A 16,810-nucleotide genomic window follows, 5' to 3' on the forward strand; every position below is an offset into this window, starting at 1 on the left:
GTCTGTTTTTTGTTTTTGTTTTTTCGAGACAGGGTTTCTCTGTGTATCCCTGGCTGTCCTGGAACTCACTCTGTAGACCAGGCTGGCCTCAAACTCAGAAATTCACCTGCCTCTGCCTCCCAAGTGCTGGGATTAAAGGCGTGCGCCACCGCACCTGGCTAAGAAGAAACTTCTAATGATTGCCTTTTATGTTGTGTCTAGTTGATAGTTGGGCCTATATGGAGAAGTACAATTGGCCTCTTTGTGAATGGATTCAGTTTTCAGAACTGCTTTTCAAGGGGAAATATATCTAATTTGAACATAGAAAGTTTGCTTAAATGCCCATAAATGAAAAGTGCACATCATTGTCCTGGTGGCACACAGATATTATCTCAGCATGGTTAAGACAGAATCATGAGGATTTCTCTGAGTTTGATTGTAACCTAGGCAACATAGGGAGTTCAAGTCCAGTCTAGACTATATTCTGTGACCTGTTTCAAAAAACAGAACAACAGCTGGGCATGGGGGCATACGTTTTTGTTTTGTTTTTTGGGTTTCTTAAGACAAGATTGGGGCATAAGTTTTTAATCCTAGCGGTTGGAAGGCAGAGAAAGTCCAATCTCTGTGAATTCAAGACCAGCCTTGTGTACATATTAAGTTCTAGAATAACCAAAAGGTACAGAGTGTGAGACCCTGTCTCTCTCTCACACATACAAAGAAACATCAAAACCTGAGAAACTGTATATAATTGTCCACAGTATCTTAGGCCAACGTTAGTTATAGAATAAGGCATTATTGAAGTAGGACAGAGATCTGGATAGACCAGGCTAGCCTGTTTGAATCTGAGCTAAAGCTGTTTTATACAGTGATTTACCATTAAAAGCTAGAGTTCAAATTCCAGTTTTAAGGACTGTTGGTATAGCTCACTAGCAGTGTGTTTGCCTAGTGTATGTGCACGGCCCTCGGTTTCATCCCCAGCCCCCAACTCCCGGAGCTGGAGAAGCAGCATTTTTGTTGGGATGCTTTCTACAGCATCCTTGCTATATAGTAAAACAGACTGACCTTTCTTTGGCCTTTCTGAGCATTAGTTTTGTATCTAGTCAGGTATGTAGACAGGGATTTTTGTGATACCTCAAAGAAACAGAACTCCTTTTCTGAAAAAAAATCATAGAACCTCTGTGTAGAAAACAAAGCCTGAGCTACTGTAGTGGGTTGGAGGTGACAGCACAAATCTCGTTTTGGAAAACTCACCTGCAGCTAGGTTCTGGGACAGTTACTTTTCACCTGTGGTTCAAGTACATCCCGTGCAAGGTTTGCTTAAACCAGTGGCTTTCCGCTTCCCTAATGCTCCCATGCTCTGCTACAGTTCCTCGTGCCCGCAGAGAGACGGTTTTACAATTTGATCTACAAGTAGATTTAATAAATAGGTAAAATCCAGTTTTTGAAAGTGTTTAATGTCATTGGAGAGGATATAAACTGTATTAACAGTATATTTGCTATTTTGGAATGTTTAGTTTTCTGTGTAAAGCTAATACTGGGGCAACCTAAGTTTTAAATCTAGATGACTAAAATAAGGGGACCAGCAGAAAGGATGGGACAAGTAATAGAAGGGGACTTGGGGAGGTTACCAAGGTTGAGAGCCTGCTGGGTAGCTGGGATAGAGGTTCTTTCCTGGAGGTGATGGTGCTTAATTAAAACTAAAGATATAAAAATAAGGAAGTGTTTCAACACTGTTTTTCAAAGAGAGCCAAGAACTGGAGTCAACATGTGCTATAAAAATGAGCCAAATTAGGAGTCTTTTTGAAAAGAGAAAGTCCAAGAAAACTATATAGGGAACCAACCCCAGATTCTGTCTGTCCACTAGCAGATCAGGATGCAGGTATCAGCTGCTTCTCCAGCACCATTTCTGTCTGGGTGCCTCCATGCTTCCCACTGTGACGATAATAGACTGAACCTCTGAAACGATAAGTCAGGCCAGTGAAATGTTTCTTTACTAAGAGTAGCCTTGGTCATGGTGTCTCTTCATAACAGAACAATGATCAAGAAGATACATGGTTCCCAAACCAATTTTGAGTTTGTAGCATTTCCTATTTTTTAGATTATTGATACTCTGGCTGGAGAGATGGTTCAGCAGTTAAGAGCACTGGCTGCTTGCTCTTCCAGAGGTCCTGAGTTCAATTCCCAGCAACCACATGGTGGCTCACAACCATCTGTAATGGGATCTGATGTCCTCTTCTGGTGTGTCTGAAGACAGCAACAGTGTACTCATATAATGAAATAAATAAATCCCCCCATTTTTTTAAAGGATACTCAACCATTAAATAATATGTTTCAAATTCTCAAAACACTCAAGTCAAACACTTTATGGTTTTGAGTATTTTGGATGAGGCTCACGTAACTGACTTCAAGAAATTGGGGCATGTGTGTAATAGAAGTAGAAAGTAAAGCTATCATTAGACAACATATAATCTAGTAGTTTTGAGTCTTATATGCAATGCCAGTACTTTACTAAGTGCTGTAAAATGCCATGTGGGTATTCTGAGCAGAGAGTAATTCCTGATTTGGTCTTTAGAAAACATTCTAGGGGCCTGGAGAGATGGCTCAGGAGTTAAGAGCACTGACTGTTCTTCCAGAGGTCCTGAGTTCAAATCCCAGCACCCACACGGTGGCTCACAACTATCTGTAATGGGATCTGACGTCCTCTTCTGGTGTGTCTGAAGACAGCTATAGTGTACTCATACATAAAATGAATAAATCTTTAAAGAAAGAAGAAGAAAACATTCTGGCATCTTTGGAACAATAGATAAAGATAGCAGCATGGTGAGCATTCTGTGGCGAGGTTAGACCCAAGAGTTGTGTAGGGAGATGGATTCCCAGGAAGAGGTCTTAGAAAGAGGCAAGGTTTCATCAGGATTGTACAGCTAGGCTGTGTGTGGTTCCTAGGCAGCAAAGAGAGAGGTAGGAGAGGGAATTCAGGGGATGAAGTCTGGTACTCCAAGGATGTGGAGGAAGTGAGTGAGGAGGAAGGGTATCTAGTTGAAGTATTGCTGTTATCCAGGTGGAGGATCTGTGATGTCACCCAGGAATCTGGTAATCTTAGATCGTAAGCTTTGGGAGAGTGAGAGTGCCACCCAGTGAGTCTGTTTGCAGGCTCATAGACAGGCTCTTGCTGGCTATCTACTCTCCCCGTGGCAACAGGGATCCCAGACTCAACTATGAGGGTGGAGATGGAGAGGGCTGCAAATGGAGGGTGATAAAATATGGAGAGCAGAGTTGAAGTATTTGGCTTCTAGATTTTTCTTTTTCATTCTTAAAATTATGACCAGAAGAAATATAGAAAAAGTTCAACAGTGATGGTACATACCTTTAATCCCAGCACTTGGGATTCAGAGCAGGCAGATCATATGAGTTCAAGGGCAGCCTGGTCTCCAGAACAAGTTCTAGGAGAGCCAGGGCTACACCTGTCTCGATGCTCCCCCATCCCCCGCCAAAAAAAAAAAAAAAGAAAAGAAAAGAAAAGAAAGAAATATAGAGAAAAATGAAGAAAGTATTTTAAGAAAAAAATACAAGTCAGAACAATCTCTAGAAGTAGGTATATAAAAGTGGAGATTGTGATCCATACTTCTAACTTGAAGGTGTAACATATGAATAACACTAAGACAGTTACACCTGTTTTCTATAATTTAGTGCATACTTTAATTTTTAAATTTCATTTATTTGTGTAGGTGTGTTTATATGTATATGAGCATGTGTGTATTGTGGTGTAAGTGTGGAGGTCAGAAGACAACTTGGAAGTCTCAGTTCTCTCCTTCAGCCACGTAGTAGATCCCCAGGGATAGACCTCAGGTGGTCAGGCTTGGCAGCAAGTACTTAGCCACTGAGCCATCTCTCTGGTCTGGATACATGGGCTTTGGTGATATCGTACAGCAACTTAACCACATTCCACATGTTACATTTGTGGGAAAGAATGAGGTCAGGGATGTTAAGTTTTATATGAACATGATTTATCATTTGCTTTCTTTTTGAAGCATCATATTCTCGAAAAGATAAAGATCAAAGGAAGCAGCAAGCGATGTGGCGTGTGCCCTCTGACCTAAAGATGCTGAAAAGGCTCAAAACACAGATGGCTGAAGTCCGGTGTATGAAGACTGATGTGAAGACTACGCTGTCAGATATAAAGGGCAGCAGTGTTGCTTCCACAGACATGCAGACAAACCTATTCTGTGCTGACCAGGCAGCTCTGACTACCTGTGGACCCGAAAACTCTGGTAGATTACAGGATTTGGGAATGGAGCTTCTAGCAAAGTCATCAGTGGCTGGCTGTTACATACGAAACCGTAAGTGACGAAGTTCCTGTAATTTTCTCCCATGTGCCTTGACACACCAGAATTGGGCATCAGATCCCATTACAGATGGTTGTGAGCCACCTTGTGGTTGCTGGGAATTAAACTCAGGACCTCTGGAAGAGCAGTCAGTGCTCTTAACCGCTGAGCCATCTCTCCAGCACGAACATTTTTCTTTTTTAAATTATTTTTTGTTTCTTAAATTATTTTTTTGTGTAAGTTTGTACGTGCACACACGGTACCTTCTGGAGGTAAGAGAACTGGCTTTATAGAGTCAGTTCTCTCCTTTCACGTGTTCTTGGCATTAAATGACACTTTGGTAACCTTATGGATGTTTCATTGTAGTGATAAGAATCAGACAGTAAAGTATGTAAATAAATGAGTGAACATAATGTTAATGAATACTACCACCATGAAACAAGAGCAGATGAAGAATGCCTAGTTTTGGAGAGGCAGAGACAGTCTTTGTAAAGAGCACATTTGAGCTGAGCCCTTCAAATGCCGGGGGGAAGCAGTGTTCTGTATAAACAGGACAGAAATGCAAATTCACTGGTGTAAAATTGACATTGAAGGGTTAAAGCAAGACTGGCATGAGTGGATGTGGAGAATCAGGCAGGGCAGACTGAGATGAAGTCAGAGACAACAGTGTTTAACCCAGGCTCTTACAAGACTTCAGTAAAGAGCTTGAGCTGTTCATTTGTTCAGAAATAGCTGCGCTGTGGAGAAAGCGCTAATAAAGCTCCAGTGCAGGGGCTCTGTCACGTTAGCTTGTGTGAATGTAGTCGTGGGTAGATAGACGTTCTCATGCCTGCAGCAGGCGCTGATGAAGTTTCTCCTCTGTCTCACTCTCAGTACGGAACCAGTACTGTTTTGGATGCATAAGTATATACTTTCATCAGTACGTACAATATATACAATGTAGCTAATAGAATTCAGTTTTTGATTTTTTTCAAGACAGGGTTTTTCTTTGTAGCTCTGGCTGTTCTAGAACTTGCTTTGTAAGGCTGACCTTGAACTGAGGATTCAGCTTTGTCACAGCTGTTGTTGAAAAATGCTGGCTAGTTCTGAAAAAGGTGGTAACTGAGATTTTTTTTTTTTTGTCCTAAGCAACTTAGTGATTAGTGAAGTCATCTACTAAGCAGCAATTCAAAGCCAAGTGCATTGTTATGTATGGGGGATCCTAGTGTCAGGAAGAGGAAGCAGGATGACCGTGAGTTTAAGGCCAGTTTGGGCTGTATGGTAAAAATTTGTGCCAGGGCAGATAAAGTCAGAGAGTCAGAGATTCTGTTTAAATGTGCTATTTGGGCACATCCTAGGTTGCCTAGTAAACTGTCCTAGGCAGGCATTAGACACAGATCCACTGGGAAGTGGTCACAGCTGATTGTAACCGAATGAAAGTACCAGCACTCTCTGATACTGTTTAAGTCTCTCTCTCTCTCTCTCTCTCTCTCTCTCTCTCTCCTTTCTCTCTCTCTCTCTCTCTCTCTCTCTCTCTCTCTCTCTCTCTCTCTTTCTCTCTCTCTCTCTCTCTCTCTCCTTTCTCTCCTCTCTCCCTCTACCTCCTCAGTCCTGGCTGGAATTTGCTATGTAGAGAAGGCTAGCCTGGAAATCACAGATCCAGTTGCCTCTATCTCATAGTAAATGTAGTGATCTTTTTTAAATGGTTTTCTTGAGACAAGGTTTTTGAGACTATGTAACCCTTGCTATTCTAGAGCTCCCTGTGTATACCATGTTAGCCTTGAACTCAGAGATGTGCCTGCCTCTTCCCCCATGTGCTGAGTTTAAAGTTATACAGCACCAGTGCCAAGCAGTGGTATTGATTTTATGAAGTCTTCACAGTGAAGCACTGCTCATACACTTAGAGGTCTGGTAAAGAAAAGGAATGGGGGGGAGGTGGGCTGTCAGTGGGAATGGGAAGGGATCATTAAGACAAGTGGAAAACTAGATAGTGTATTTCAAAATCTCAGAAAACATTCTAAAAAGAAGTGTTGGTATCAGTGCTCTATGGTTTTGAGAAGTATTGACATAAAGATAGAATAGAAGAGTATACCAGTGATATCTGAGATGAGAAAACATGTTGCATGTGAACTGAGGAGAATATGGGGGGCTGTGTGGATTGAGAAAGAGTTTAGAATTGGGCACTGCCTATGTGTGCTCATTTCACAAATCATATATGCTGTGAAAAAAGTCTTAAATAAATAGTAAAATACATGTAATGTAAATCTGCTGTTTTAGGCGTTAGTTGGGGAGGCCTATGTGTTTAAAATGTTTGGCAAACATAAAATGAAATTCCCCACTGTAGTCTGCAACAGTTGAGTAGCGTTAATCACTTTGGTATCCATGTGCATTCCCCCGTCCGCCTCTGAGTGTTCCTCTCTCTAAACAACATCATTTCTCAGCAGCCCTCCATTTCTTTCCTGGCCCCTGGGCATTGTCACTCTGTTAGGTACCATTTGTGAGTAGAATTGTTGCAGCATGTGGCACTGGGGGTTTTATGACTGGCTTCTTTATTTCATGCACCTCCAAGGTTCATCCATAGACCGTCGTGCAGAACTTGCTGCTCTGTGATGCTTAGAATACATTTTGTTTATCCATTCCTCCCTTGGACAGTTGGGTTGTTTATATCTTTTGGCTCTAAATGTAGATATCTCTTTTCAAGCCCCCTTTTAAAGTTGTCAGTATGTATACTGGTGTTGCTAGATTATTCTATCTTTAACTTTTCGGAGGTGTGGGGGTGGGATGCTATGCTGTTTGCTGAAACAACTACACTTTAACTGGGCCCAGATTCCATTTCTCCATATGCTCACTGGCACTTATTATTTTTTGTTTGTTTGTTTTTAAACTAGCCTTCCTAATTAACACAGAGACAGAGTCTTGTTGTCACATTTCCATTTATATTAGAATAGACTTTTGCTATGTAGCCCAGGCTAGCTTCAAACTCCTGATCCTCCTTCCCCATCTAGTGTGGGGATTATACTTATATACCACGATGCCTGACCAAATGAGGTTATTTATCTCCTTTTTCTTCTCCATTTCCCATTATCCTTTCAAGGCTCCTACATGTTTATCATGAGTTAATAATATGTTCCTTTTACTGGTCAAACGATATTTTACTATATAACTGTACAGCATACTGTTTATCACTGTCAGTTAATATAGATAGCTCATTAGCACTTTTTGGCTGTAATCAATAATGTTGCTGTGCATATGTATTATAAGTTACCATGTAGATAATGAATATTTTGTTTATTTTGTGTGTGTACCTAGAAGTAGACTTGCTGGGCTAAATGGAAGTCATGTTTAGCTTTTTGAGGAACTGCTAGTGTCATAACTGTAATTTTCAAAACCCCGTGCAGGCTTGTATTTCTGCCAGTCGTGAGACTTCAGCTTCCTCACATGGTCTGCAACACTTGCTCTTGTCCCTCCCTTTTTACCCATTGAATTGTCTTAGCATCCTTGTAGAAGTCAAACTGAATGTGTAGATTGCTTCTGGATTCTCAGTTCTGTCAGATACCTGTCCACATGCACAAATTATAATCATAATACTTCAAAAAATATTTGTGACCAAATAAAAATTGTGATTAAAGTAGTAATGACAATAAAATATACAGTTTAAAATAACTAGGGTGGGGGCAGAGAGGAGATACAGGACAAGATGGTAACAACAAGTACTAATCACATTTGCAGGCATACTCAAGAAATTACTAAAATAATAAATAATAAGTAGATGAAAAGATGAACAACATCATAGCTTTAAGCCTAGCACTCAAGAGGCTGAAGCAGGAAACTGAATTCGGAGCCAGTCTGTATTTGTTTCAAATTCAACATTGATTATATTTTGATCCACTCAAACACAATTTCCAGTTGTTTAAATTAGAACAGCTGTTCTCAACCTCTGGGTATTTACATTACAATACATAACAGTAGCAAAATTACATATATGAAGTCGTAATAAAATAACTTCATGGTTGGGGGTCATGACAACATAAGGTTGAGAACCACTGGATAGGAGGGTTTGTATTTTTGTTTACACTTCGTCTTAATTGATACAACTTTTTAAAGACAAGGTCATAGTTAATCTTATTAAGACTCTGTTTCAGAAGCAACAAAACAGAATTATTTTTGTCGTAGAGTAGTAAATAAGCTGTCAGGGTCACAGAGTGCCCTGTTGTTTTGAACATTGTAGGCAGAAAAATATCTGTATATGGTAAAGATTAGACCTTTCTTTCGCTGTATAGTGAGTTTTGTGACATTTACCATATTCAGAAATATGAATATATTTTTCCTAAATATTTTTCAGCCACAAATAAGAAGAATTCCCCCAAGTCAGCTCGGGCCATAGCAGGCAGTCTGTCACTCCGAAGAGCTGTGGACTCTGGAGAAAATAGCCGTTCAAAGGGAGACTGTCAGGTTCTGGCTGAAGGTAAAGCTGACGAATTTATAGTCTAATTTTATTGGGCCCGTGCTTGGGAATTGATGTGACATTGCTTTAACCTTGATGCTGATTTACGGTTGGACTTGGGGTGTGTGTGGCCTTTATTGTTTACTCTTTATGAGTTTGTTCTTTTGTTTGATTTTTGACTTTTAAGAACAGATTTACTTTGATTTTTTTTTTATCATATATTTGTCTGTATGTGAGAAGGTTTTACTCTTGATCCTCCTGTCTTAGCCTCCCGAGTTCTGGGGTGGCTGACATGCACCTCGGGCTCTAGTATCTGATCTCAAATCAGAGCAGTATTTTCAACTATGTATTCTGGACTTGTTAATTTTTAAGTAGCTAGTCAAAAAGGTTGGGGTATATTTTTAATTTTGTTTGGAGATTTTACTTAGTTCAAAATGTTCATATAGTAGGCTGGAGAGGTAGCTCCTGGCTTAGAGCATTGTTTCAGTCATGCAGAGGACCTGGGTTTGATTGCCAACTCCCCATGGTGACTCACAAGCATCCGTAACTCCACTTTTAGGGGATCTGATGCCTTCTCCTGGCCTCTATTGACACCTGACACACATGGTGCATCTTCATACATGCAGACAAAACTACTCATTTACATTTTTTTAAAAAATAGATACATTAAGAAAATTTCTAAACTAAGAGAATGTTCATATTTACTGTCTTCTTTCTTCTTTCCTGAAGGCTCCTCGGGAAGCTCTCAGTCTGGGAGCAGACACAGCTCCCCCCGGGCTCTGACACACGGCATCATTGGGGATCTTCTGCCCAAAAGTGAAGACCGACAGTGCAAAGCCTTGGATTCTGACGCTGTGGTTGTTGCAGTTTTCAATGGTTTACCTACTGTTGAGAAGAGAAGGAAAATGGTCACCTTGGGGTAAATAATACTCTTTTTATTGTTTGGAATTTCAAGTCTAAATCATAATGAACGATTTCTATAGTGTGCTGTAAGTTTATTTTTAAAAAATTATGGCATTGTTTCCTATTCTCTCTCCTCTCTCTAACATCCCCTGACCCAGCATGACAACAGTCCTCCTGCCTTAGCTTCCTGAGTGCTGTATTACAGAAGTGAGCATCCCCAGCTAGCTTAGAGCTGACAGCTTTCACTGACACCAAGGATGCCTGAGCATACTTTGTTTGTGAGATGTGTGCACTTCAGCTTTGCTCTTGTCCATGGTTTAATCTGCTTGCATCTTTCCTAACCATCTGTGCTGTGTCATGTGCTGTGGGTCACATACTTGTGTGGAATAAAGCACTTTCATTAATCTTATTTATTATTGCTATTTTGTTTGCTTGTTTGTTTGTTTGTTTGTTTGTTTGTTTGTTTTTTAAATACTGCTTTTATCTCACTCCTTTTCTGTCTTTTGAAATCATCCTCTAAAATGCAACTTGGAATTTCCAGAAAGGATAATGATGATTGGCACCTTTATCTTTATTCAAAGCCCAGCCACGTGAATTAAATTACAGCCAATCCAAGAAAGTAGTTCAAGAATGTATTGTCTATGGTGTGTTAGCTAGGCCATCAGTATTCATCTATTGATCTGTCACATAAACATTAAATATGTTTCTAATTTAAATAATGGAATTGTTCTCCATGGAGACTTTGAAAAGATCTTTATAGAAAGACCAACATCCTTAAATCTATCTCATTACCAAATCCAAAAGGATAGATGGGGGTTTTATTTTATTTTTACTCAATGGTTCAACAGTGGAAGAGAAAATCATGAGAGTTTGGCATAGTGGTGAGCTCTTGCATCACAGCTACAGAGGAGATTAAAGGCCAGGTGGTTGAAAGTTGGGGCCTGCGTGGGCAACCCAAGCAAGATCCTGGCTTAAAATGAAATTTTGAAAATTGCCTGAAGGTATAGCTCAGTGGTAGAACATATCTTAACATAGTCATTGCCATGGTTCAATCCCCAGACCTGGGGTAGAGGAGAGGAAGTCAGGAAATGGATCATCCCTATCGCCTCGCCTGATACATACATTTCTTTCAAGTTAAAGCTACAACTAGCTTCCTTCCTTCCTTCCTTCCTTCCTTCCTTCCTTCTTTCCTACCTTCCTTCCTTCCTTCCTACCTTCCTACCTTCCTACCTTTTTTCTTATAAAATTTTTTAATATATGGTCATTTTGTCTGTATGTATATCTGGTGCCCAAGTATTAGATTCTCAGGACTAGAGTTACAGACACTAGGAATCAAATCTGGGTTTTTTGGACGATAGCTAATGCTCTTAAACCCAGCATTTTTCTTGCCCTTAGCTTCCTTTCTTTCTTTTTTAAGTTTATTATAGAGGTATTTATATCATTTAGTCATAAAGATTTTACGTATACTTTGGGTGGGGGAGGTATAAAATATTATATAGAAGTCTAAAGTTCTTTCATACCACCCAGATGATCTTGTTCTTAAAACAATCCCTCACCCATGCTCCTGTAAATCACTTCATGAAATTCATTGCTTTCCCAAAAAGAAAAAAAAAGGGCATTAAAGTAAAAGGTGAGTGTCTTAATTACTATTCTATTGCTGTCAAGAGACACCATGACCAAGGCAAGTCTTATCAAAGAAGGGATTGAATTGGAGGCTTCCTTACAATTCTAGAGAGTTAGTCCATGAGGACCATGTCAGGAAACAGACAGGCCTGGTGCTGGAGTAGTAGCTGAGAGATCACAGCTGTCCTCAAACAGCAGGTGAAAGAGACAGACAGACAAAGAACCCAGCTGGGTTTGGAGTGAGCTTTTTGAACCTCCAGTAAGACCACAATTCCTTCTAATTTTCCCCAAACAGTTCTACTAACTGGGGACCAAGCATTCAAACATAGGCTCCTATGAGGGACCATCCTCATTCAAACCACCATGGTGAGTGAGTTAGGAAGATGTCAGCCTGGTTCATCTGGATGCTCTCTAGCTGTGTCTTTTCTTTCTCCCTGCTGCTTTGGAGCAGTGAGGCAAAAAACAATTAAATAGCAAATTAAATAAAATAGTTCCCAGTGAAAATGGGAAACACAGCAAGGGAAAGTGTCCTCCTCCTTATTTGCATTCCCTGCCCTTAGGATCCTCCTGTGTGCTGTGTCTTCCATGACGGTATGCATATTAAATAAGCAACCGTGACTGTCTTTACCTGCTGTGTCCCTTGATTTCTAATGTTTCTCTTAGTCTTTCAGTAGTAGTGTGAATTTGTGTTTATATTTATTTTAATTGATAATTACTGATTAACAAACCATTTTAAGAAATAGCAGAGGGACTGGAGAGATGGCTCAGCGGTTAAGAGCACTGGCTGCTCTTCCAGAGGTCCTGAGTTCAGTTCCCAGCAACCACATGGTGTCTCATAGCCATCTGTAATGGGATCAGATGGCCTCTTCTGGTGTATTGGAAGAGAGTGGCAGTGTAATCACATACATAAAATAAATGGGAAAAAAAAAACATGTTAAAAAAATAGCAAAGAGATCCTACACACCTTCTCTTTGTCGTCTACTGTTAACATTGTGTAAAACTATTACAAATTGTCATAAACAGGGTTTGGTAATTTACATCAAAATCTTTTATTCTGAATCTTCAGTAAAATTTTTAAAAATGCAAATTTAGAATTAAACACAAGTAAATCTTCCATGCTTGATTCAAGGCTCAGCTTTAGGAAAAAAAGAAAATTATTATGTCACTATTAACATTTGAAAATAGCTTGTTGTTTTTCCTTCTTTGAGGACTAATGCAAAAGGAGGTCGTCTGGAAGGAATGCAGATGGCAGATTTGGAAAGTCATTCTGAAGCTGGGGAGGTACAGCCCACACTACCTGAAGGAGCCTCAGCCGCCCCTGAGGAAGGTGAGCATTGAACAAGGACGGTCAGGACTAGCGAGCAGGAGACACTGCGTTCTCAGTGGCTATAGCAGTAGGTGGGAATTCATATAGACACATATGTGTAAAGCAAAACCTTAATCTTCCAAACAAAAACCCAGCTAATTAGAATATTGTTAACCCTTTGTTTGAGGTCAGGTTTTTGTTTGGTTGGTTTTTGTTTTGATTTTAGAGACAGGGTTTCTCTGTGTAGCTGTGGCTGTCCCAGAGATCTCTGCCTCTGCCTCCTGAGTACTAGGATTAAAGTTGTACACTACCTACTGCCTTTGAGGTCCATTTTGATTAATGTCTATAAATTGCTTTTTTTTTTTTAAATTTATTATATGTAAGTACACTGTAGCTGTCTTCAGACACTCCAGAAGAGGGAGTCAGATCTTGTTATGGATGGTTGTGAGCCACCATATGGTTGCTGGGATTTGAACTCCGGACCTTAGGAAGAGCAGTCAGGTGCTCTTACTTGCTGAGCCATCTCACCAGCCCTTGCTTTTTTTTCATATGTATGTATATGTGTGTGCTAGTAAGTTCCCAAGGAGGCCAACAGCATTAGCTCTCACTAGGGCTGGAGTTACCTGTAGGCTGATGTGCCTGCTGTAGGTGCTGGGAACTGAATTTAGTTCTCTAGTTGTAGTACTCACTCTTAACTGGAGTCATTTCGTCAGCATTCCTTTGCTCTGATGGAAGAATTCCTTGGCTTAACTGTTTAGCATCCCCTAAAACAACCTGCTTCATCTCTGCAGATGAGCCTCAGTTATAATTTTTAACATTTCTTCTAAGATATCAAATAAAATATCTGGTTATTTTAGCAATACAAGTTATTTAAAACAATCTTAAGTCATTGTTCTTCCTCTATCTTTTATAGGTTAGCAAAAAAGAACAACTTTCAAAAATATTTTGATTTCCCCCAGTATTACTTTCCACTTCATTTGAATTTCAGTCATTGATGAATTATTGTTTATAACACACAGAGAGATGCTAGCATATACTTCTGGCTGTCCTGGTCAGTGTAATAGTCTGACCAGGGTAATAGTCCTTGAGACACACTTGCATAGTGGGCTACAGGTACTAACTAATAAAACAAACTGTAGATTTTTTTTTTTTTTTTTTTTGGAGATAGGGTTTCTCTGTATAGTACTGGCTGTCCTGGAACTCACTCTGTAGTCCAGGCTAGCCTCGAACTCAGAAATCCACCTGCCTCTGCCTCCCAAGTGCATGCGCCACCACCGCCAGGCAAACTGTAGCTTTTTTAAGGTATGCTGTGTATGTGTGGTAGGAGGGGAGAGGTGGGAAGAACCACTTAAGAAGTAGAGATTAGATATTGAAGACACTGGTAAATAGCCTTTGATAATATTGTGTGATAAGTGTTCTGATAGAGGAACTAAAAGTATATCATCAAAAAAGTTGATATTTAGTAAGTTCTTGCTATGTTATTCTCAAAATTATTCTTTATAGTCATTAACTTCTTTTATTTCTGATTTTACAAACAAGTGATTTAAGACTTAGAAATAGAACACACATGATATGCACTCACTGATAAGTGGATAGTCCAGAAGCTCAGAATACCCAAGATACAATTTGCAAAACACATGAAACTCAAGAAGAAGGGGGAACAATACCCAATGGAAGGAGTTAAAGAGACAAAGTGTGAAGCAGAGACTGAAGGAATGACCATCCAGAGACTGCCCCACCTGGGGATCCATCCCATAAACAACCACCAAACCCAGACACTATTGCGGATGCCAAGAAGAGCTTGCTGACAGGAGCCTGATAAAGCTGTCTTCTGAGAAGCTCTGACAGTACCTGACAAATAGAGAAGTGGAGGCTCACAGCCATCTATTGGACAGAGCACAGGGTCCCCAGTGAAGGAGCTAGAGAAAGGACCCAAGGAACTGAAGGGGCTTGCAGCCCCATAGGAACAACAATATGAACTAACCAGTACCCCCAGAGCTCCCTGGGACTAAACCATCTCTCAAAGAAAACACATGGTGGGAGTCATGGCTCTAGTTGCATATGTAGCAGAGGATGGCCTAGTCAGTTATCAGTGGGAGGAGAGGCCCTTGGTCCTGTGAAGGTTCTATGCCCCAGTATAGGGGAATGCCAGGACCAGGAAGTGGGAGTGGGTGGGTTGGTGAGCAGGGGGAGGGGGCAGAGGGGAGTCGGATAGGGGATTTTTGGAGGGGAAACTAGGAAAGAGGATAACAATTGAAATGTAAATAAAGAAAATAATTTAAAAAAACAAAAAAATTTTTAAAAAGACTTAGAAATATAACTTACCTCACTGAAAGTCACAGAAATGGTCCTTGTAAGGGTTAGAATTTGAACCTAGAGTCAGTGCTTAGAATTTCCATCTCTGTATGCTTGAGTTGTAATGTACCCTTGGAAGTTTCACTTGAAGGCATGAGTAGACAGTCAGGTGATGAGCCAGTACGTCTGAGGCCAGAGTAGAAGTAGCAGTCAGATTGTGAGGAGTGGGCTTATCTTAAATCCATGTGTCTTAAGACCAAAAGTCAAGTTAAAAGGGGCGTGGGGAAAAAGTTCTTACTGTGTCAAATGGAGGAAGTGTTCTGTCATGTCGCTGTGGTTTCTCTTCCTCCTTGAGGAAGAGGCTGTCTGAAGAAACTTTAAGGCCTCATTTCTCTGCTTTAATAGCTGGGAGTTCGGAACTACAAAGATCACGGGGGATTTTTGTTCTGTTTTTGTTGTTTTTAGGTTTGGGTTTTTGATACAGTCTGGTTATCACATTAGAATTCAGTCCTGTCAGACCTCCCAGTGCTGGAGTTGTAGGTATGTGTCAGCACGCCCGGCTCCCAAGTATCAGTGCAATGTAATTGCTTTGTTGTGTTTTGGGTTTTGTTTTTTGTTTTTTTGTTTTTGTTTGTTTTTTTTAGACATAATGGTCATAAACAGACCCATTCCTTTCTAACTGGAACTAATTGGGACAACCTTCTATTTGTCTTCTTTTTAACGATTTTATACTGGCAGCCTAATTTAACAACAACAAAAACAACACACACGCCATTGATAAGCTGTACAATTCTGTAAACTGAAGACTGAATACCCAATTCAGAGAAAAGTCTTGTCACAGCTATTAAAAACATTGCTCCAGATTAGCTAGCAGATGAGTTATACAACCTGTGATGGCTTACTAGTGCTGATCACCTTTAGGGTAATCAAGACGAGCTATTCAAAAATAAATAAAATTAATGTAATGAAAGTAGCACTCTTGTTTAGAAGTCTTAAGTGAGACATGCCTAAGTGTGATAGGGTATTTTCAGAGTTAGAAAACTTAGCTGTTCAATGTGGGTATGCCTCTGTATTTCTTTGTTACTATGTAGCCCAGGCTAGCCTTGGACTTGAACTTCTGATCTTCCTGACTGTACTTCCAAAGAACAGGGATTCTAGGCTTGAGCTGTATGCTTATTTTTCATGTGTTAACAGTGGAACCCAGGAGTTCAGCAGAGCAGCTACATCCTGGCAGCTGCCTTTCACTCCCCATTTTGAGACATATTTTCACTGTGAATAGCCCAGGATGGCTGTGAACTCATAGCAGTTCTCCCTCCTGAGCCTCTCGATGCTGGGATTGCAGATGCGAACCTCTTCATTTGGCTGATAGTTGCCTGCCTGCCTGCCTGCTCTCCACTCTCACTCTCTCTCTCTCTCTTTCTTTTCTGTGTCATATCAGTGAACTAGAAGTCTCAGTGAATTGGCTAGCTTTTTTGAAAATGACAAGATAGTTGCTTCTGTTGCAAACTTGGTAAGAACTCTGAATCACATCCTGAGGATTCATGGGCAAGGTTTGTTAATTTTCTATGTCTTTAGCAACAAGGAAACCTTTCTCAGGGCCAGCAACAACTTCCTAGCTTGATCTTGTATCATTTGTTGATGGACAAGGAAAAAGGGCAAAGTCCATTAATTTGGTCCCACTCCATGAGTGCACAGTCTTTCAGGGAAGGCAAGATTTTTAGACAATGTTAAGAGTCCTTTAGAACAGTGGTTCTCAATTATGGGTTGTAACCGCCACAGGATTGCATATCAGATATTTACATTACAATTCATAACAGCAAAATTATAGTTATGAAATAATAATAATATAATTCTGTGGTTGGCGGGGCTCAGCACAACATGAGGAACTGTACTAAAGGCCTGCAGCATTAGAAATGTGAGAACCACTGATTTAGGAGGCAGGAAGAAGGGCAGGTGTAA

The 16,810-nt window shown here is 40.3% G+C and overlaps 1 protein-coding gene across 8 annotated transcripts in view; it reads left to right on the forward strand.

The window, feature by feature from the left end:
• The window catches only part of Trim37 (tripartite motif-containing 37), a 124,085-nt gene that overhangs the window by 70,521 nt on the left and 36,754 nt on the right, over nucleotides 1-16,810 (forward strand). For 7 of the 8 annotated variants that reach the window (XM_011249212.3, XM_006534072.3, XM_011249210.2 and 4 more), the window contains 4 exons: nucleotides 4,008-4,316; nucleotides 8,623-8,745; nucleotides 9,454-9,643; nucleotides 12,459-12,577. In XM_011249212.3, coding sequence (XP_011247514.1) covers nucleotides 4,008-4,316; nucleotides 8,623-8,745; nucleotides 9,454-9,643; nucleotides 12,459-12,577 — 741 coding nt within the window. The remainder of the gene's footprint in view (nucleotides 1-4,007; nucleotides 4,317-8,622; nucleotides 8,746-9,453; nucleotides 9,644-12,458; nucleotides 12,578-16,810) is intronic. The other variant, NM_001363028.1, reaches the window with a different exon arrangement.

Source organism: Mus musculus, chromosome 11, assembly GCF_000001635.26.
Source record: "Mus musculus strain C57BL/6J chromosome 11, GRCm38.p6 C57BL/6J".
NCBI classification, from domain to species: domain Eukaryota; kingdom Metazoa; phylum Chordata; class Mammalia; order Rodentia; family Muridae; genus Mus; species Mus musculus.